Here is a 21,424-nt window from a genome sequence, read left to right on the forward strand (position 1 = left end):
GTATTCACATGGCACTACTGTAGCCAGCTATGGAAGATATTTATGTGCCTGATGTGCTAAAGAGCCGTGTGCCTATTCATGCATCAACCACCATTCCAGAGAACGTGTGTCCATGCTGATGATGGGTACTGCTCAATCACAATCCAAAGCAGAGAGGATCAACAGATGTTCAGTTTCCCCATCTGAGTCAGATCCTACCAACAGGTGGTTGATTTTCTTTTTTTGGTGGTTCAGGTTCTGTAGTTTCTGCATCAGAGTGTTGTTCCTTTAAGACTTCTGAAATCATGCTCCGCATCTCATGCCTCTCAGATTTTCAGAATCTTAAATCTTGGGTCTAGCATAGTAGCTATTTTTAGAAATCTCACACTGGTACCTTTTTTGTGTTGTCAGATCTCCTGTGAAAGTGTTCTTAAAATGAAAATGCACTGGGTCATGAGATTGCTATAACATGAAATATATGGCAGAATTCAGTAGTACAAAGCAGGGGATATACAAATTTAATTAATGCATTATTTTTAACAAGCATCATCAGCATGGAATTATGTCCTTTGGAATGATGGCCAAAGCGTGAAGAGGCATATCAATGTTTAGCATATCTGGCAGGTAAATACCTTGCAATGCTGGCTGCAGAAGCACAATGTGAACTCCTGCTCCTGCTTTCAGATGAAATTGTAAATAAGAAGTGGGCAGCATTATCTCCTGTAAATAAACAAATGTGTTTGTCTGAGTGACTGGCTGAACCAGAAGTAGGACTGAGTGGACTTGTAGGCTCTAAAGTAGAACACAGTTTTGCTTTTTTGAGTGCAGTGATGTAACAAAACAAAAAAGTCCACCTTTTGCACTTTCACAATAAAGAGACTGCATTACAGTAAAGGGCAAATTCTCTCTTCCCCTCCTCACGCCATTCTCACAGCATTTCATGTATTTTAAAATATAACATTACAGACTTTAAGATGCATGTTTATAATTCAAAATATATTTAAATTTTAAAATAAAGATCTTAAAACTGCCCACCTACTTCAGAGATGGGCCAAATCTGTAATTCCCAGCGGAAGGCACTGCTTCTAAAATTGTAGCACAGGAGAGGACAATCAGACTAAAGGGAAAAGTAAGATCTCCTCCAGCTCTTTAGTGTCAGAAGTGTCAAGGGCAGGATTTTGGATCCAAGATAAACTGTATAGATTGAGCATAGGCAGCAGTAGCCACTAACCAGATGCAAGGGCCATGACATTATATGTCTGTTCCCAGAAGCCACAATATGTACCCTACCATATATTCCCTTGACTCCTCCTTCAAAAGCACACAAGATGGAATCGCTACCACCTGCCACTGCGTCTGACTGAAAACATTTAGCTTGGTGTTCATAAATGAATGGTAGGTATACAAAATACTGAACAGGAAAAAAAAAGTCTGTCATGAGCAATCTATGCAGTTTTGTGGTGGCAGGAAACCAGATCCACATGTAAGCTCATCTTTCCAATTGCAATAAAATTAGCCCAACCTCATTACAGCTATGCTTCATGAACTGCTTCTTGGTTTAGGTTAATCAATAAGGCCATACATGGGTTGGGTTTTGTATAACTTGAACAGCTCTCTTCTTCTTACACCTCATCATCTCAACAGAAGTTCTTTTGCCGACAGCCTAATGATGTTCTCATGTATTGAACTAAGGTTGGTTAATTTCAAGAGTCCACTAGCATGAAGCTGCCACTTTTGGGTGAACCACAAGAAATCACTTAACTTTTAAAGCATGGAACAAAACCTCTTTTAGATCAAGCATTTGCTTGACTAACTGATAATCACTGGTGGATTAATAGTCAGCTGAAATGATTTGTGCTGGGGGGATCTGTTTGTACTGTCCACTGCAGGCAGCTGAAGTCAGTAAGATTCTGCATATAATTTACCCACATACAATAGCCTTTAATGCCTAAAAATAAGTCAATCAATCATTGAGAATGGTCAACACCTAACGTAAGTTATGGGTAGAACAGCTGTTTACTGTTAAAGCAATTAACCACCCCTATAATACTGCACTTAACCATGAAAGTCCTCAGCTAAGCAAAATGTGTATGTATTTCAATTATAATTTATCTTGAGTGAGGACTAAAGAACTGAGCCCATAATCTTGCCCTCTCTTTTCATAAAGAAAATCAGCACCACCAGAATATCAGCAACTAAAGATTGTTCACAATATAGGGCAAGTTTGTATGTTTATTCCCTTTTTCTTAAATGAATTGCTTAGACTGTGAAAAAAGGTGGTCATTTTCTTCTCTAGTTTCTAACTGGTGAAGATTCTGGTTTATGGTTTGTTCTTTGCCATTCAAGGAGCATGCAATTTTATCAGTCCAAGCATGATCAATATTACCTTTTGATAGTTAAGGGTCTATTTCAGGAAGGAAATAGAACTTGGACTATTTTGTTGTATTCTATAAAAAAAGTACAATAAAATATTTTTGATAACCTTTTCCACTTCTAAAATATGCTCAGAGTTGTAATAAAAATTTAAAAGTAATGTTATTTTTTTAATATGGATTTAAGAACAAAATGACCAGAAACATCAGGTGATTATAGCTTTGGACAGTTTGCTTCTGGTGTTAAACTGCTTCTTATCTGTTCTTAGTTTAAATAGTGCACATTTGGTTTACTATTAAATTAAAATCTGGATTATTTGACTGCATACTTTAGATTTCCCAAAGGTATACCCTTCATGTTGGACTTGATAACCCCATGACTTCCAAATCCTGACATTTCCAATATTTGTTGAGACACTGTAATTGTGAACATGAATGTGATTAGTTTACAAAATGAAAACAACCTAAAGCTGTCTGGTTTAGAAAAGACATTAGCAACATTAGTTTCAGAATGACAAACCTGTTTTAAAACATGAATGCTAATGTAAGTGTGTACTCTGCTTTTTGTATATACAAACACACCTATTTCTGTATGAAGAGAACTGAACAAGAGTAAAGCTTATAGCTTGTAAATGGTTCAATTTCTGATGAACTGAAAATGTGGTACACTGAAAGTATCTACATACTAGTCTTTATTCTCACTCATGCTCTTACCCAGATGATGCCGGGAGACTATCTGCAACTGCATTAACAAGACAAAGAAACTGGGAGGGTTGCATCTGATCCACAGAGGATATACCATGGCAGGATTTAACTTGTATAATGATGCATGCTTGTCAGTGGTGGAGTTTGTACCTGTGCCCGTTATAATCAATAGCAGTGGATCTGATCTGTAAGTTAAAGAGTTCTAGCACACACGGTCAACTTCACTGTTATTGACCTACATTAACATCCTAATGACTAGTCTTTCAATTGAGCAATGGCCCCTGTAGAGGAATGGGGGCTTGAGGAAAGGGAAAAGAAATGGGTTGGGAAATATTTTTTTTCCATTTGAGCTTGCTTGCGATGTCTAGTGCAAAGAGGTTATATTTCAAATGGTGCTTCAGAGGTGGTTTGTTTACTAGCATGCTGCATGAGCATTTGCTATTATGGGCCCTGATCACCTCTTATTTCCAGTGCAGCCTTTATCTATGTTTTTCTTTCAGCTATAATAAAGCTAAAAGAGCTTTGAGAAATTTAGGACCAGCCAACATTTAATATTCAGTTTTCATATACAGAGCAGTCTGCAAACAGTCAACATATGACTCACCATTTTACCGACAATCAGCTCTGGTGCCTCCGTTTCTTGTATAGAAATTTATTTCTCATTAGAAATAGCCTTATTGAGGTTAATGGGACTAGTCACATGAGCAGTGTTACTCATAGGCATGTTTCCAGGATGAGGTCAATCAAGGCGTAGTGTTTGTCTGAGACTGTTTTATGGAGTTTTAAACATCATTAGCAGCCTTATGCCATCAATGGTAATACTGAAGAAACATCTAAAGAGCTGCAGAGATGCAATAAGCATGGGGGCAGAGAACGGAACAGGAATAAATTGCTAGGACTTGTGTTATCTGTGCGCTTTCTTTTTTATTTTAAATGATGAATTAGGATTGAAATCATTAACTGTTCTCACCTATTAGCCTACTGAACACAGCTTACACATACTGATGTCATTTTGGAATAGAGATCATGCTAAAATTTGCAGCGAATATGTCATGACTTCCCAGGACCTCCGTGATTTCTGCAGCACATGCCCCAGCAGGAGTTGGGTGAAGGAAGGGGCTCACTGGGGCAGGAAGCTGGAGACTGGGAGGTGAGAGCGCTCTGGGTAGCACTTACCTCGGAGGGGGTCCTCAGAAGCGACATGTCTCTGGGCTGCTAGGCAGAGGCATGGCCAAGTGGCTCTGCATGCTGCCTCTGCAGTTCCCATTGGCTGTGGTTCCCAAAGCACGTCACCACTTCCGAGAAGCCCTGCGGAGCCAGATTGGGAGCCTGCCAGCCCCACTCCTCAGCAGATGCAGGGGTCTTGGGCCATGCACCACCACCCGCCTCTCCCTCAAACTGCTGCCCACTGGCACCCCCAGGCCACCCTCTGGCCCAGAGCACCCACAATGCCTCCAAGCACCCAAAATTTAGTCAGGGGTATACAGAACAAGTCATGGACAGGTCACAGGCTGTGAATTTTTATTAATTCACCTGTCCATGACTTACTAAAAATAGCAACGACTAAAATGTGGCCTCAATTATGCTATACCAGTACTGAAGTAAGTAGATCACACAAAAACAAAGATCCATAAGTACTGCATCCCTTGCTTGTATACTGTAGTAAATACAGCAATTTAAATTAACAGGACCACTGACAATCCAAGGTTTTAAACCATGAAGCATAACTGAAGACCTAAATCTATATGTAGATAACTAAACAGGAGGCTTGCTTCTTGAAAATGCTGAGGACTTCCATGAGATGCTGAGAACTCAGTATTTTTGAAAATTAGGCCACTTAAAAGTCCAGAACTGAGTTACATGCACTCCCCAAAAGCATATCTGCCACAGAAATAATTTTCTTTAAACTTGAACTACTTCTTCAAATCTATGAATACAATGCAGTTACCAAAGCATTGTATCTGTTGCTATAGGGCAAAAAAGACAGCATCACAGTTTCTGAACAAGTCCTGTAAAAACTATAGTTCACACAGTAGAAAAATAATTCAAATATATTACTTCCATGGTTACAGGTTTAGTTTGAAAACATTTACAGGATTTTCATTCTTTGATGACTGCCAAGTCATTTCTATTTTGATCATTTCTATCCTGCATAACATCAGAGTGCTCAGAATCAAAGCTCTGTCATTCATTCCAGCTAACACTAACTCAAAGAGCTCACATAGAATTGCACTTGAAAGACACTTTCCTTCATTCTTTGCTCCCCTTTCAACTTCTCATTTTAGAAGATTTTAACAAAGCAGCATCCATGCTGACTCACTCTTAATTCTCATTCTGCTACAGTCTAACATGAACTGCTGTAGTTTAAAACTGATGACAAAAACCTGGCATATAAGAGCAGGGGTGGGCAATAATTTTTTGCTGGGGGCCACTTCAGAAATTTTTTAAGTGACGCCAGGCTGCACCGGAAGGGGCCAGGATGCTTCCCCACCCACATACCATGATTGGTCTGGAGGTGGGGGAAGCATCTCTGCCTTCCCTCCAGAGGTTTCCCCCATGGCACCCATGCCCCTGGTGGCGGGAGGAGACTTCGTGCGCTCCCCCTTCTGCCCCCATGCCAATCAGGGCTTGGGGGCGGGGAGCGCACAAAGTCTCCTCCCATCCTGCCAGGACCACATGGTGCTTCTAAGCACCGCGCACTCCTCACAGGGCAGGGCGGAGGAAACTTCACATGCTCCCCCTGCCCCCAGGCCCTAATTGGCCTGGGGGCGGGGGAGTGGCAGAGCCTGAGGTCCTTTTGCCCTCCCCTGTGTAACAGACAACCCAAGAATAGAGGATAAGAAACTGTTTTGTTTCTTTAAACCTGTAAGATCTTTTCTAACCTCAGCTGTGTGTCAGCATTCTATTAACATTTATTGACAATAACTGTAAAATGTAAATTTGAATCTTAGAAGACAAAGCTCACGAAGAAATGTGGGTGAGATATTCTGTTAATTCTCACCCTTATGAAAACTACCTTAAATAGTATACACTCCTTCTGTAATTTTAGAACAAACAGATTTAAAAAAAAACATTTTCCCCAAATGATTTCATAGCTTTAGGATTGGATTGTCCTTGCTCCTTATCTGCATGTGACTACAATACTAGCAATAAAAATGGTCTCAAGTTACTATTGGGCTTAAAATAACTTCTAACTAAGTAACACTTCTGTCCTAAACTCTGTATTTTTCATACTTTGTTCTCAAGCCAAATAAGTAGGTTTTCTTTTTTTATGTGCATAGATTGTTTTTGTTTACATCTAGAAATAAGTTGCTCCTCTGCACTGTCCCCAGCGTATATGGAAGTGCATTCAACCACGTGGCACTTTATGGTTGTTAGTTTGGAAAAATTATTAAACAACTCAGCAACTTAAAGCCAACAGTAATTCCACTTCTGTTAATGGCGGACCTTGATTTTTTGGGGGTTATCTGCAGATAAAATTATAAACAAATATTTCCCAGAGGAAGAACCATGAAGAACAACCTGTGAGCATTATGCACAATGTTTATATTAAAAACCTAAGATGAATTTTCTGACACTCAGCAATGAAACAGTAGGAACTTGCTACAATCACAAAAACAAATCCAGCAACCCTTTTGCTTGTTTCTAATTTGAGTGAAGAGATTCACACTTTGTTTCATATGATTTTTGCCACTTTAAGCTAAATATGAGTTATAAATCTGAGGTGTTGGATGAGGTATTTAATGGATTCGTTAAACATCTGCAACTTCTAAATCCTATGCTGATATAGTACAGCTCTAGACACGGTAAGCCAGGTTCTTCTCTCACTTCCTTTGGTTTTACAACAGTGTGTACACTGTTTGGTGGAGTTACTCCAGATTTAAACCAGTTTAAGAGGCAAATCAGACCTTCTCAGGGTAAAAGGAAGAGAAAGCCCTTCAGAAAAGACACGGTGCAGTTGAAGATCTCTCCTTAGGAAAAGGTTACAGCCATTTCCATAGAAATAAGAATTCCTTCTCCTTATTAAGCAACCATTGATTTTGAGGCTACCTCAAATCGCTGAATACTTTTTTGATCACTTTGAAACATTATTTGGATTCAAGAACCAATAAAAATTAATTGCCTAAAGTAGTCTTTCAAGCAACATTCATTACTCCTGAAGAGGTTATAAATTTCCTTGTGTCCTCTCCTCACCTAAAATTCCCCCAGGATTTTCTTCTATTTCTCCTCACCCTTTATCCTCCCCACCCGCCCAACATTCAAGAATTTTGATTTTCTGATAAGGATAGCTGAATTACTGATTTTGCAATGAAAAAAACTGAATAAAAAAGGTAAATAAGACGGGCTAAGAACAACAGATAAGTTAATTCAAATCTTTAGGAGCAAAAGTTGTAATAAAAGTTTGCTATTGGTAAACCATCTATGACTAGTATTCAAAAGGGCCCCCAAACAGGAAAATAGTGATGGTCAGATGTTCCTGATGACAGATGTTTCTTCTTCATTCTCTGCGGAATGCATTGCTAACATGTTATACAGTTGAGACATTATTGGTAATATGTCCTTTGCATTTTAGAAGAGAGCATGGATTTTACCCTATTTATTTGCTCACAGTACAAAGTCACAGCATAATAAAAGGTATGATCAACATTCTCTGCTCAAAGAAGCCCTAATCTAGAATATACTAACTGTATATTATAGTGTTAGATTTAGCTGGATTCATAATACCTAGAAGAAACTCCCACTACATACCTGCACACATTATGCACAGCTCAAACAGGCTTTTAGGGAATGCTCATAGTCCCACTGGAAGTCAACAATTACATTCCTGGTGACTTTATGGTAAGAATCATAGTTGATTAAATTAATGAGCACTGAATTTAATCTGAAACAAGTAAAATAAATATCCAAACAAAAAACCCCTGCATTGTAGATAATTCACACAAATTTAAACGTTACATACAATTTTTCTTCCATGAACAGTAAATCTATTTTAAACTCCAGAACTAGAAGTTGTCAAACTAATTCATTTACCTAAAATGTTAAATGTATCAAAATAACTGCCCTCGTGGGGAAAAATGAGTTCATTGTTAATTTAAATGACATTTTAATGTTGTCAGATTGCACTTTAAAATCAACAGGGCAGAACATTTCATATTTTGAAATAATCTTCTCAACCCATAAACTGCTGCAATGAATTTTTCAAATATATATTTATAAAAGCTGAAGAAATATGTAGTAACATCTGTTTGCAATGTACTGCTCAGATTGCTACACTTCTAATCAGGTTTGCATCTTGTAGGAGACAATTGTTCTTCACTCAAATGCAAGGCAGGTGGAACATCTTTAATCATATAAGAAGATCCTAATCTTCAAGGAAATTTTCTGTTCTGATGTTCTTTTTCTAGACATCCGATTATAAGAGGATGAATGGCTTGTAACAACTGCAGTAATTACATGCCTTCTGTTGGTTCATCATTTTGGGGTGGAGAGGGAGAAAAGAATGGGGCATAAGGACCGTAAGCTTTCTTTGAATTGGTAACATACTGCCTCCATCATTTCACAGCAATTTGCCACATGTCAGGTCCCAGGATTACTGAGACGTTTCAACTAAATCTGCACTACTTCTTGAGACCGGGAAGAGCAGCAGCTGCTGAATACTGTAATAGATTCAGGCTGCTTGCTGCTCTTGTTTTCAAGACAAGAACTGGAAATTGAAATATTTCTCTCTAACATTCATGGTTTTTTTCCCCCTTCAAAAACATCTGTATGAACAACTACTTTACAACTGTTACAACACTTTTGATGTTTTTTAGAGGGAACTCCCTTGTATTATGCAGCATGAGTATACTTACATAATGAATAATCTTGATGTATTGATCTATTTTAGTGAAAGGAGTAATAAAAACAGTTCATTATTTATTACTGAAGTATGCATAACTATACAGAGTATCCGATGGATCTCTGCTCATCCTCAAAAAAAAGGGGGGGGGGGAGATGATGACCAAACAACAAAACAAGCAGAAGCAAGGCAATCAGTGCTATCCTGGAGCATCAACTTGCCACACATAGACTCATAGACTCCAAGGTCAGAAGGGACCATTATGATCATCTAGTCTGATCCCCTGCACAGTGCAGGCCACAAAACCTCACCCACCCCTCCTAGAATAATCCTCTCACCTATATCTCAGATATTGAAGCCTTCAAACACTTTGAAGACCCCAAGATGCAGAGATCCTCTAGCTGTGATCTGTACCCCATGCTACAGAGGAAGGCGAAAAACCTCCAGGGCCTCTGCCAATCTACCCTGGAGGAAAATTCCTTCCCGACCCCAAATATGGCGATCAGCTAAACCCTGACCATGTGGGCAAGACTCATCAGCCAGACACCCAGAAAGATCTCTATAGTAACTCCTATCATCCCTCCATTGACCTATTTCCCACTGATAATGAATGGTCAATTAGATACCAAGATCCTGTTATCTCATCAAACCATCCCCTTCATAAACCCATCTAGTTTAATCTTGAAACCAGATAGATCTTTTGCCCCCACTACTTCCCTTGGAAGGCCATTCCAGAACTTCACTCCTCTAATGGTTAGAAACCTTTGTCTAATCTCAAGTCTCACTATAAAGAAACTGACACCCAGGCTGTATCTACATTGGCACCCTTTTCCGGAAAAGGGATGCTAATGAGACACTTCGGAATTGCAAATGCCACGGGGGATTTAAATATTCCCCGCGGCATTTGCATGAACATGGCTGCCGCTTCTTTCCGGCTCGGGGCTTTGCCGGAGAAAAGCACCAGTCTAGACGGGATCTTTCGGAAAATAAAGCCTTTTCCAGAAGATCCCTTATTCCTCTTAAAATCAGGAATAAGGGATCTTCCGGAAAAGGCTTTATTTTCCGAAAGATCCCGTCTAGACTGGCGCTTTTCTCCGGCAAAGCCCCGAGCCGGAAAAAAGCGGCAGCCATGTTCATGCAAATGCCGCGGGGGATATTTAAATCCCCCGCGGCATTTGCAATTCCGAAGTGTCTCATTAGCATCCCTTTTCCGGAAAAGGGTGCCAATGTAGACACAGCCCCATAGTTTAATAAAGAAAGATTACTGCAGTTTAAGCTGTGTTTTCCCCCCAAAATCAACAATATGAAGTGTGAGTTATTTTAAAAAAAGATTTTCTTACCCTAAAGTGAATTACTCCACAGACTCACTGAAATCTTTACTGTGGCATGGACCACTTCTTCCGGAGATGAGCATTTAGCTAGAGATACTGGTGGCCAGCTGCATCATCCACAATACAATACAAGAGTAGGGATGTAAGCGACTAGCTAAGTAGTCAACTACCCAATAAGCCTATGCTTATCAAGTACTTGAATCACTTTTTGATTAGTTGCTTCTCCTCCACTGAGGCAGCAAGGCGCGTGGAGGGAGAGCAGGAGCCAGTTTAAAAGCCAGTTCCCCCCAGCACTGTCTCCACGGGGGCAAAGGTACAACGAGGGACTGGGCACGAGCCGGGACTCAGCCATCCCAGCTCACACCTGGTCCCCTGCTGGGCAGCTCTTAATACATTTAAAAGGCAGAGCCATAGTGGGGTTAGCTCCCAGGGCTAACCACCTGCTCTACCCCCCTTGCTGCCTCAGTGGTGGAGAAGCAACTAGTCGAGTAGTGACAACTACCCGATAAGCCTATGCTTATCGGGTAGTTGACTACTCAGCTAGTCGCTTACATCTCTACTTTCGTATTGCTCACTGATCTAAATTCTTGCAATTATTCTTGATAACCACAGTCTCAGGACTGGGACACCACCACTACAGTTTACCCGTTCAAAATTAAATTTTCAGGGAAAGCTAGGGAAGAGCTGTCAAACTATTAAAAATTAATGATTAATTGCAGTTTTAATTGCACTATTAAACAGAATCTTAATACAAATTGATTATAAATATTTGATGTTTTTCTACATTTTCAAATACATTGAAATCAATTACAACATGGAAACAAGTGTACAGTGCTCACTTTATATTACAAATATTTGCACTGTAAAATAGAAGAAATTGTATTTCAATTCGCCTCACACAAGCATTATGCAATCTCTTAATTGAGAAAAGGGAAGATACTTGCCTTGCGCAGTAACGCCAGTTCTTCGAGATGTGTCCCCCCGTGGATGCTCCACTGTTGGTGTTGGGTTCGTCCTGCACCACAGATGGAGACTTTTTATTAAGCAGTATCTAGTCGGGCCATGCATGCACAAGCGGGGGGGGGGAGGGGGGGGTGCCATTCACATCTTTGCAGTTTGTGTGTATGGCCCAACTCCCCTCAGTTTCTTCATGAATGCCCTCTTGTGAGTGTCAAACCGAAAAAGAGGGGAGGCAGGTGCGTCGTGGAGCCCCTATGCGGACACACATCTCGAAGAACTGTCATTACTGCACAAAGTAAGTAACTTCCCTTTCTTCTTTGAATGATCTCTTGTCGGTGACTACCTAACAGTACTCAAAGATGGTAGGTGGGCTTCAGCTAGGTTTTACACTGAGATTGAAGGTCTGCACTGGCTGCTGTGCGTGCCCTCTCATGCAGAAACTGCGTAGTGCCTCAAGACAGATGTCTTTGAGCAGAACTCCCTTCAGGAAGGCTGTTGATGCTGCCACTGCTCGAGCAGAGTGCACCCTACAGGGCATAGGGAGAAGTGTACCTCAACTGGAGTAACGTTGAAGGATGCAGGACGTTCGCAATTTTGAGACATACTGCAACGAAAGTGGCATTCCCCTGGAACTCTCCGTTAGTGAAACAAATAAGATCTGTGATTTCCAGAAGGGCCACGTACAGTCTATACAGAATGATAAAGCCCGTTGGACATCCAGGGTGTGTAGAATAGCCTCTTCTCGGGAAACATGAGCTTAGGGCAGAAGGCAGGGAGGATGATAGGTTCATTGATGTGCAAATCGGAACAAACTTTAGGCATAAAGGAAGGGTGGGGTCAAAGAATAACTTTGCCTTTGTGAAATATGGTGTACAGCGGTGATGCTGTGAGAGCAGCAGTCTCGCTAACTTGCCGTGCCAATGTCATGGCTATTAAAAACACCATCTTTACTGTTAACAGGTAGAGCAAGCATTTGGCCATGGGCTCGAACAGCTGTCTGGACAGTATGTTAAGAACTAATTCCAAATTCCACATGAGTGGTATAGGTCTACACGGTGGATTAAGTTTATGTAGCCCTTTAAGGAATCGCTAAGAAATAGGGTAAGCAAACATGGAGAATCAATCAGATGAGAGGGTGGAATGGCTACAAGCACAGCTAGGTACACCCTGCATGATGAAACTGATAGAGTTTGTTGTTTCAGGTATATAATGTAGCTGAGGACTGCGTGGAGAGGTGCAGTGAAGGATTGGATGTCATTACTTGCACACCAGGCCATAAAACAATCTCCACTTATAGAGTTAAGTATTGCGAGTAGTCCGTCGTTTACTGTGGAGTAGAACATTCCTTACTTGTGAGCGCCTCTGTTTCGCCTCTGAGAACAAGAGGAGAACCATACCATCAGATGTAGTGTTTGCGGGTGGTGAAAAGTGCCCCTGTTCTGTGAAAGGAGTTCTGGGCGGGTCGGAAGTGAGTACCGAGGTCAGACACATGTGATAGAGATATGGAAACCAGATCTGCCTGGCCCATGCCAGAGCTATGAGTATGACTAGGGCATTGTCTGACTATTCTGTGGATGACTCTAGGGATGAGAGGGATGGGAGGAAAGGCATAGAGGAGGGAAGTATTTCATGTGATAAGGAAGGTGGCTCCTAGTAAACTGGGCCCTATGCCCACTCTGGAGCAATACTGAAGGCACTTAGTGTTGTGACAGGTCATGAAGAGGTCTACTGACAGCCAATGCCACTGGTGGAAGAAGTCGTGCAGGAGCGGAGTATGGATTTCCCACTCATGTTCCATTGCAAACTTACAGCTGAGGGTATCTACAATAACATTTTTTACTCCAGGTCGGTATGATGCAGTGACGGTGATATTGTTGTGGCTACACCAGTTCCATAGAGAAAGCAGATACACCGCCTCTGCACAGAGAAAGCGGGAATATGCTCTCCTCCCTCCCCCTCCCCCCGTTGATTGATGTAAAATGTCATAGTTACATTGTAAGGCTGCGTACAACCTGGATGTGCTGAAGAAAGTGTTTGCAGGCATTGTGCTCAACTCGGCGCTCCAGGAGATTGATAGGGAGCCTGGACTTGTGGGCGGACAACTTGCCCTGAAGCGAAGTGATGTTGGAAATGGGCACCCCTGCAGAGGAGGGACACATGCAGGGTAATATGGACAGATGGCTGTGCCTGATGAAATGGGACACCAGTAAGGAGATTCCCTGGATCGGTCCACCATCGTAACGATGAAAGGACTCTAGGGGGAGCTGAGACGTGTTTGTGCACATGGTGTTTAGACAGCATGGAGACCACAGCAAGCCAGTGCTGAAGGCACCGGAAGTGCAGGCATGCATGTTGGATATGTCATGTCATAGCGGTCATGTGGTCCATGAGCCAAAGATAGGTAAGTATTGAGATAGTAGGGCTTAATGTCATAGTTAAAACCAAGATTTTTATTGCCTCAAAGCACTGATTGGCAGGTATGCTCGTGCTCTGGTGGAATAGAGACGAGCTCCTATGAATTCTAGGGATTGGTAAGGGCAGAGAGTAGACTTCTGCTCATTGATAATGAGGCCAAGAAATTGGAAAACCCCCTTGGTGAAGAGGAGCATCTCTCTTGTGGCTTGCAGTCTAGGGCCTCAAATGAGGCAATCGTCTAGGTATGGAAAAAATGATGATGCTTTTGTGACATAGGTATGTTGTGGCTACAGCCAGGGTTTTGGAGAAGATTCTGGGGGCAGATGAAAGTCCGAAAGGAAGAACTCTGCACTTGAAATAGTCTGAAGCAACCAGAAAGCTGAGAAAGCATCTGTGCACCAGATATACATATTAGAGGAAGTGTGGATATGGACTGTCAGGAAAAAAAAAAAAAAAATCACACAAAGGCAGCATTTTTAACTCAACATACCCACAACTTTGAGCATCTTTAAGTTATACCCTATTTTACTCCATTCTGGCTCCAAAGTAGTACACAGTAACAAAAGCTTTTTTATTGTTACAGAAGAGTCCCCTAAATTCTATTCTACCTCATGCATTAAAATGGTCAATGAAGTTCTTGTTGCAGAACAGTTAACTGTTAAGTCAGTAAGCAATAGAGCACAACTTGGTTTCTAGATCCCAGAGTTCACAGTATAGTCAGAAAGTTTTTTGTCCTCTATAAAGTTGTCCAGACTGAGTGTCATAACTGTGTGATTGTAACCAGACTTAAACCTAAGTTCTTTATCCCTCAGCTGTTGCACCTCTAAGTTCTACTAAGACAGAGGAACCAACAACAAAAATAAAGGACAAAAATGCTATTTTACTCTATTGTTTTCAGGCACCAGCAATACTCGTGTGACCTAAATGACTAATTTCCTTAATAGATTTCTTTTTTTTTTAAACGGATATGAGTTGTACTAATCCAATATATTTACATTTTAAAAACTGCAATATGCATACAGTATCAATGCATTTGGATGCTAAGTTAGATTTAAACTTCAGGACATGTACGATAACATTAGGAAAATTGTCTTCTAATCAACCTTCAACGATAAGGCTGATTATTCCAATTTGCATTTGTTTAATCATATAACTGAACTATCTTCCTTTTCAGAGAGACAGAGATTTAAATAAGAGGTAGTGATGTTACATATGTAACTTGCCTGGGTGAGAAATGAAAGGTACAGAACCAAAGGGATCTTCTGAAGGATGGTATTGTGGAGCAGAATGTGGCTCCACATTCTTATCTGAGGATGCGCTCCTCTCGACGAGCCTGTCTGTAAAAATAAATGAAACAGAACAAAAAATAAAATAAAATAAAAATGGCAGTTCTTATGCCAACTTAATGATACTTTTAATAGTTTTTGTTTATTCTGGAAGGATAAATATCTTCTCCTTGTACCCTGACAGCTCTTCCATTTTCAAAGGCCTTCATTTGCAAGACTTCATTTTTTGTTTTACTTCTTCCACTCCCACCCCGAAAGTAGATTGTGGAAAAAATGAAAATGTATTGAAAACAAAAACAAAAAATCCATATAGTCAAATTTACTCTGAGCAGTGCATGTATTTTGTGAGAACCTGAACAGAACAAAAATTAGTCTAATATCACAACAATCGCCCTGGTAGTTAACCTAAGTTAGATGCTTATGTATTACTTTATTTTTTTGTGGCTAAAAATCGGTATTAAAAAAATTTACCACCCCTCCATAAAGGTAAACATTTTCCACTAGAACCACAACAGACATAAATTAGCAATCCCATCAGAGTTCCTGTTAAATTATAGGATTATACTAATGTTTGTTATCAGTTTCCGAGTTGAGCCAAATCCAAACAAGTGTAGTTCGGTTTCATATGTTCTTTATTCCCTTGTGTTCTGGTCCATGCAATGTGTTTTAGAATTGGATATATACAGTATTCAACCTTCCAAATATAATGCAACAATGTATTTTAGAACTGGATACAAACAGTATTCAACCTTCCAAATATAATGCAACAAAACACTGGGAATGTAGTCTTCTCATTTATTGTAGCCTCGTGTTCCAAGAGTCACCGATGACAAGTCAAAAAAGATAACCCAAGTAACTGGAATTCTGTCAGTAGATCTACCGAAGTCTGGTGCACTATTACTCAAGATGCTGGAACCATTTCAAATCACTTAACTTGTGCACGGTTGGGTGAGTCACCGTTGAGCAATCTGTGGATATAAAAGCCCCATATCCTAAATTGCCCTCAGTGCCTCCCCATCTGGCTGAACTCCAGTTTCAGATTCCAAGAAAGGAGGGCAGGCAAGTAAGGACCTCCAGAAATAGTCCTTTTTCAAACCTACCCACGCACCAATCTGATACTGTGCATTAATTTTATAATGCTTATTATTGTGGCCTCTGACATTTTTGAAACTCAAACCCACCAAAGGACGGACTTGAAGTCTTCCATGATTAAGATTCTCAGGTTTTGCCGCATCAGAACACAAACTGTCAGAAAGGCTTTTAAACACAACAATCTGATAGATGAACACACCCAGACACATGAAAAGATGCAAGCCGTCGGTCAGCTTGCATGACCTAGTACAAAGATGAGCTGGAGCAACTGACAGCCAGCTGAGTACGCGTGACTCAGGAACCCTCCCCCCGAAGACCAATGTGAAGTCAGACTGGCTACTGGTATAAATGACAGCTCTGTAATCAACACAGCTGCACCACTACCTTCTGCAAAGTCTCATGTGATTGCCAGAAGGACTTATGACCCATTGTAAAAAAAGCTCTGGCTACCTCTTTACCTTGCCTCCATTAGAATTTCAGATTTATAATGCTTTATATTTATATCTATGCTCTCAAAATACTGGAGCTAGACAATATGCTTGTTTTGTCAAATCATTTATCCAATCTCAGACTACTTAAACACATTAGTCATCCAAAAGGGAATTGCAACTACTTGTTAATCTACAATGGAGTAACACAAAGATAATTATATTAACTCTAGTTACGGATAATTTTTCTTCCCTTTCCTCCCCCCATCACATCCACCTGCATAGAGCCAGCCCGAGAATTTGGATTAGTTCTGCTCTCCATACTCTGCTTACGTGGCCTTAAATTACTGTTTAACTCTTATGCTGTGTCACTCAAACCATGAGAAGACTTGATCTCCAATTTTTAGGGATGTAAAATTGTGGTTAATCAGTTAACTGGCTAAATGAAATGTTTAATTGGTTAACCCTTCTCCCACAGGCAGGGGGCTGGCTCCAGCCCAGCTGGGCACAATGTGCCACGGGCTGCTCCAGCTAGGCTAGACCAAGCCCATCACACCGCAGGCCAGGTGCTGCTTCAGCCGCCCAGAGCACCTGCTGTCTGCGTTGTGGTGCAGTTGGCCTGGCCAGACTGGAGGGGCCAGGGCTGCCCTGCAGCACGGCCTGCCGGAGCCTTCCCTACCCCTGCATGGGGTATAGAGCTGCCAATGTGACCAGAGCTGTTAGGGCCTCATGTGACCTCTCTTGGAGCTGGGGTTGTGGACACAGTTGGCATCCCACCTGCCCCCACCCAGCAGGGCTGGGGTAGGGCTACTGATGTGGCCAGGGCTGCTGCCAGGACCGCTACGGCCCCACCTGGTGCCCTGTCCAGGTTCCCACCACCTGGCCCACTTAAGCCCTTACCTGTCTGGTAAGCCTTATACATACTGGGTAATGGTTTACCATCCCTATTTTTTATTTCTCCCATCACCATCTTGGGGAATAATGCTAATTTCAAACATTATTTCAAAATAGCATTGGTGTGGACACTCCAGTGCTACTATTTCAAAATAACTACTCCCTAGAGTAATTGGAACTAATTATTCCCCAGTGCTTCCTGGGGAGCTATGTCAAGGTAGCACGTCCACATTACAGCGCCTGCCTCAGACCAATTTCAAGACTTCTCCATACTGAGGACATGCTATTTCAATTTTGTAAAATTGGGAGTTAAGTTGAATTTAATTATTTTGAAATAATTTCCTAGTGTAGACATGCCTTTATGGAAAAATACTCAACTGAATTATGACCATGGATGAAGATCTCAGTATTTACAGCTCAGTTTTTCCCAGAGTGTTTTGTTTCTCTCTGTGGGGAACTACTAGAATAGCAGCAAGGAGACATTCCCCCCCTCCCCCTCCATTTCTAATGGAAAAGACTCAGAATATGGATAGGAAGAAGGCAAAATGAGGTTTTCAGACATATTCCAAATAAAAAGTTGGGATTCTGAGCATCATCAGCTCTGATTCAGAGGTTCATTAATGGTTGGATGTAGCTTATTGCATGGATGAAGTTAGTTTTATGCCAAAATGGCTTAGTAAAGGAAGTCAATAAAAAGCATAAATAAGCAAGCCTCCCTTCCTATCTCATTTAAACTTTGATGTTGATGGTAGTGACTTACCTCCCTTTGATTTGCAAATTTACTGATAACAAGGAGCCCAAGGAAGGAAGGGCAAGGAAGAAGATTAAATTCTGTTGTGATCTAAGAGTTTGTCCTGTTTCCTGATCAATGAAAGGGCAAGCAAACTGAATTCATAGTTTCTGGCAGGCTCAAAAAAGACCCTCAGCACGCAGGGTAAGGTTACTTTCCATGTGATAGCCAGGAACAGAAGGATAAAAAGCTTGTATGGGCTTTCCTTGAGTGTCAATGACTAACACAATTGGAACTGATAGCATACTGATATGAAGACTTATTTGTCCTTCAGCATAGATGATTAGGCCTTTAGAGGAAATGTATCAGTTTCTATAACGCCAATGGACAATGCACTAGATTCCACACAAGTGCCACAACACAAACAAGACTTGCAGGCTCCTAGCTTGGTGCACCCCCACTTGCAACTTCAAGTGGCCAGCTGCTGGGGCCAGTGTACGATTCTCTGCAGCATGTGCCCCTGGGAGAGTGGAGTCCTCTGCGCACTGCTTCCACACCCAGCACAATCCTGGCAGTTCCTGTTGGCTGGAAACCAACCAGTGAAAGCTGCCTGGGCAAGGCCTGCAGGTGCAGGCAAATTGCAGAGCCCTCCTTCCTCCGTACACACTGGCCCCAGCAGCTGGTTACTCTAAGTGGTACATGGGAGGGAGGCAGGCAGGAAACCTGCCCGAGGGTCCCACTGGGCTGCTGGCTGGAAGCCACCTATGGTAAGCACTTCCCAACCCGAGTTTGCACCAGGCACTCCACCTCCCTTTGAACCCTAACAATCTGCCCCAGCTCACAACCCTTTCCTGTCCCATGTCACAATCCAAACTTTACACACACACACACACACACACACCCCCACCCTTACACTGCTGCCCCTGGTCACAACTCCCTCTCAGACCCTGCATTCCCTCCAGAACACCTCCTCTGGGCCATCCCAGACCCCACATCCTTTCCATTAATATCATAGCAAAGTGCAGCTCTTGGCCATTTACCTAAATCTTGGAGTGCCGCCCTCCCTATCAACTATTATTGCTCACCCTGATACGAGATTGCGTAGCAGACCATACCCACATTCAAATGGAGATATCTGCAGATATATCACATATCCTAAAAACCTTGACTTTTGAGACCCAAGGAGAACCTAGGAAACTTGTTTACAAAATTATAATCAACAAAACTTCCAAGTGTTTTATGTGTGTACCTTGTGACATGACAAAACAAATCAGGCTTTTTGAAAATAAAAACAAGGACCAACATTTTGTGATATGTCACCCAGTGAAACCGAAAGCAAATGGAAATGTTTAATGCAAAAGACTATTTAATAGCTTATAACATGTGCCTGTTATTGAGCTAAGTGGAACAGCAATGAAACTTTCTCAATTCTCATTCTTCAATCCTTATTCCCTCAGGTTGAGAAAACAAAAATAAACCTAGAAAAATTACACGTTCTGTGATAAACAGTGGCTTTCTCTTGTAAAAACTCGTGTCCTCGTCTGTTGAAAGGAATTTGGTCATTTTATAAAAAGAGCAGTGATATATACTTATACATCTACACAATGTCAAAAACATTTTAGCAAGTATAATCTCATTAATGTACAATGAAATTGTTTACACAATTGTTTTTAGTTATCTCCAGAGGGGCACAAGCCTGTACATTTACCACTTTTGCCATTTTAACTGTACAGTGGTAAACATTTGTGCTCTGATTTTGGAAAATTACTCTAGGTATCACAGAACATACATTTAAAATAAGACTGATAATTCTCTCAACACTCAAAATCCAAAGGTTAAAATTTAATGGAAGTATTTTAGCTATTTTGTCTACTATTACCATAATATCAAGGTTATCTTGAGTAACAGGAAGTCAATAATTACAACAATAAATTCATTAGGAAATCCTCAAGGTCAGAGTGAAGATTGTGGAAATTTGTGATCTCTGGTAGAGCTTTCCACAGGCTTTTAAACTGGACTCAGCTCAAAGGTGGTAAAATAAACTTATTGCACCTCCTACAGAATACTAAGCCAGCCTGCCACCTACTGTATTATATGTCAAAACACAGCAAGTTGTGTTTCAACATTTTCCTATGCAACACTATATTGTGGTTAAAAAACACGGAGTCAGGAAATGGAGTTCTAGATTTTGCTGAACCATTGCATAACAGCTCAAATCACTTAATTAGATCTATAAATGGAGTTATTACCTAGCTAAGACATGCAATGTGGTGTGAATTGGTGTTTGAATATATATTTTTTTTAATATACAGTGCTACATACAAGGTAAGAACTAAATGATGAATTATTAATGGAACAATGCTGAGGTACTTGATTTTACATACATGTGAAGTGCTGCTGAGTTACTAGTCATGTACAAGAGGCTCTTGTACAACAGTGAAGTCACTTTACAGATTAGGGTAGGGGAAGAGCAAGATGTGCCACCACTCAGTATTTAGTCAGTTATACTAGCAGGGTATAATACAAACTTTGGATAATGGAAATAACCAGTAACTGTTAAAGGTGAATCAGAAGAGAACATACAAGAGATTGTAGAGTACAAGACATTCGTTTATTTTCTTCATATAATTCTCTCTGAGAAGCCCAGTATACTCAAAGATAACAACTAAAACAAATGTCAGCAGTCAGGTAACATGAAGTCTAATGTCTACTGTGCTCCAAACTTTACTGCAATCTCGCCCTTTTCCCCCAACTTAACAGTAAAGAGCAAAAAAAGGAGAGAAAATTGTGCGCTTTCAAGCACTCTCATTTTTTACAAGGACTGCATTTCCAAGAAACAACATTCAGGCTACTACAGTAATTCAATGGCAAGCGTTATATAAAATGAATGCAATAATTAACAGGAGCCACCAACCATTTCAACATTGTTACAGTTCTTGTCATTGTTACAATAATTCTTTCTTTTTATGCCTTCATGTTACAATCCCATCTTGCTTAATGGAATGTTGGAATAAAACAAATGCTGGCCATGACTACACACTAGTGAGCGTATAGTTGCACAGCTGTCCCAATTCAGCTGTGCTGGTGTAAGATTACTTATGCAGCTGCTTTACTGACAGAAGAGAGATCTCCTGTCGACATAACTGAATTACCTCTAAGTGGCAGCATCTATGTTGGCAGGACAGCGTCTCCCATGAAGACAGTGCTGTCCACACAGACGCTTCTGTTGGTGTAACTTACGTCATTTAGAAGGTGTTTTTTCACACCCTGAGGAACCTAAGTTACACCAACAAAAGTGCTAGTGTAGATGAAACCCTAGTCTACAGACTGCACAGTAATCCTAGTCAACTATGATGCTTTGAATTCTCCTTGATCCTGCACTGAGAATACTGT

General features: G+C 40.9%; 1 protein-coding gene across 6 annotated transcripts in view; it reads right to left on the minus strand.

The window, feature by feature from the left end:
* The window catches only part of BMP2K (BMP2 inducible kinase), an 85,557-nt gene that overhangs the window by 9,997 nt on the left and 54,136 nt on the right, over positions 1–21,424 (minus strand). For 5 of the 6 annotated variants that reach the window (XR_012903971.2, XM_075929462.2, XM_075929461.2 and 2 more), the window contains one exon: positions 14,825–14,938. The exons of the other annotated variant lie outside the window; for it this stretch is intronic. Coding sequence is in view for 4 of the 5 variants with exons in the window: in XM_075929462.2 (XP_075785577.2) it covers positions 14,825–14,938 (114 nt within the window). In the remaining variant the exon portion in view is untranslated. The remainder of the gene's footprint in view (positions 1–14,824; positions 14,939–21,424) is intronic. 6 annotated transcript variants of the gene reach the window in all.

This window comes from Pelodiscus sinensis, chromosome 4 (assembly GCF_052426305.1).
Source record: "Pelodiscus sinensis isolate ZL-2025 chromosome 4, ASM5242630v1, whole genome shotgun sequence".
Lineage (NCBI taxonomy): Eukaryota > Metazoa > Chordata > Testudines > Trionychidae > Pelodiscus > Pelodiscus sinensis.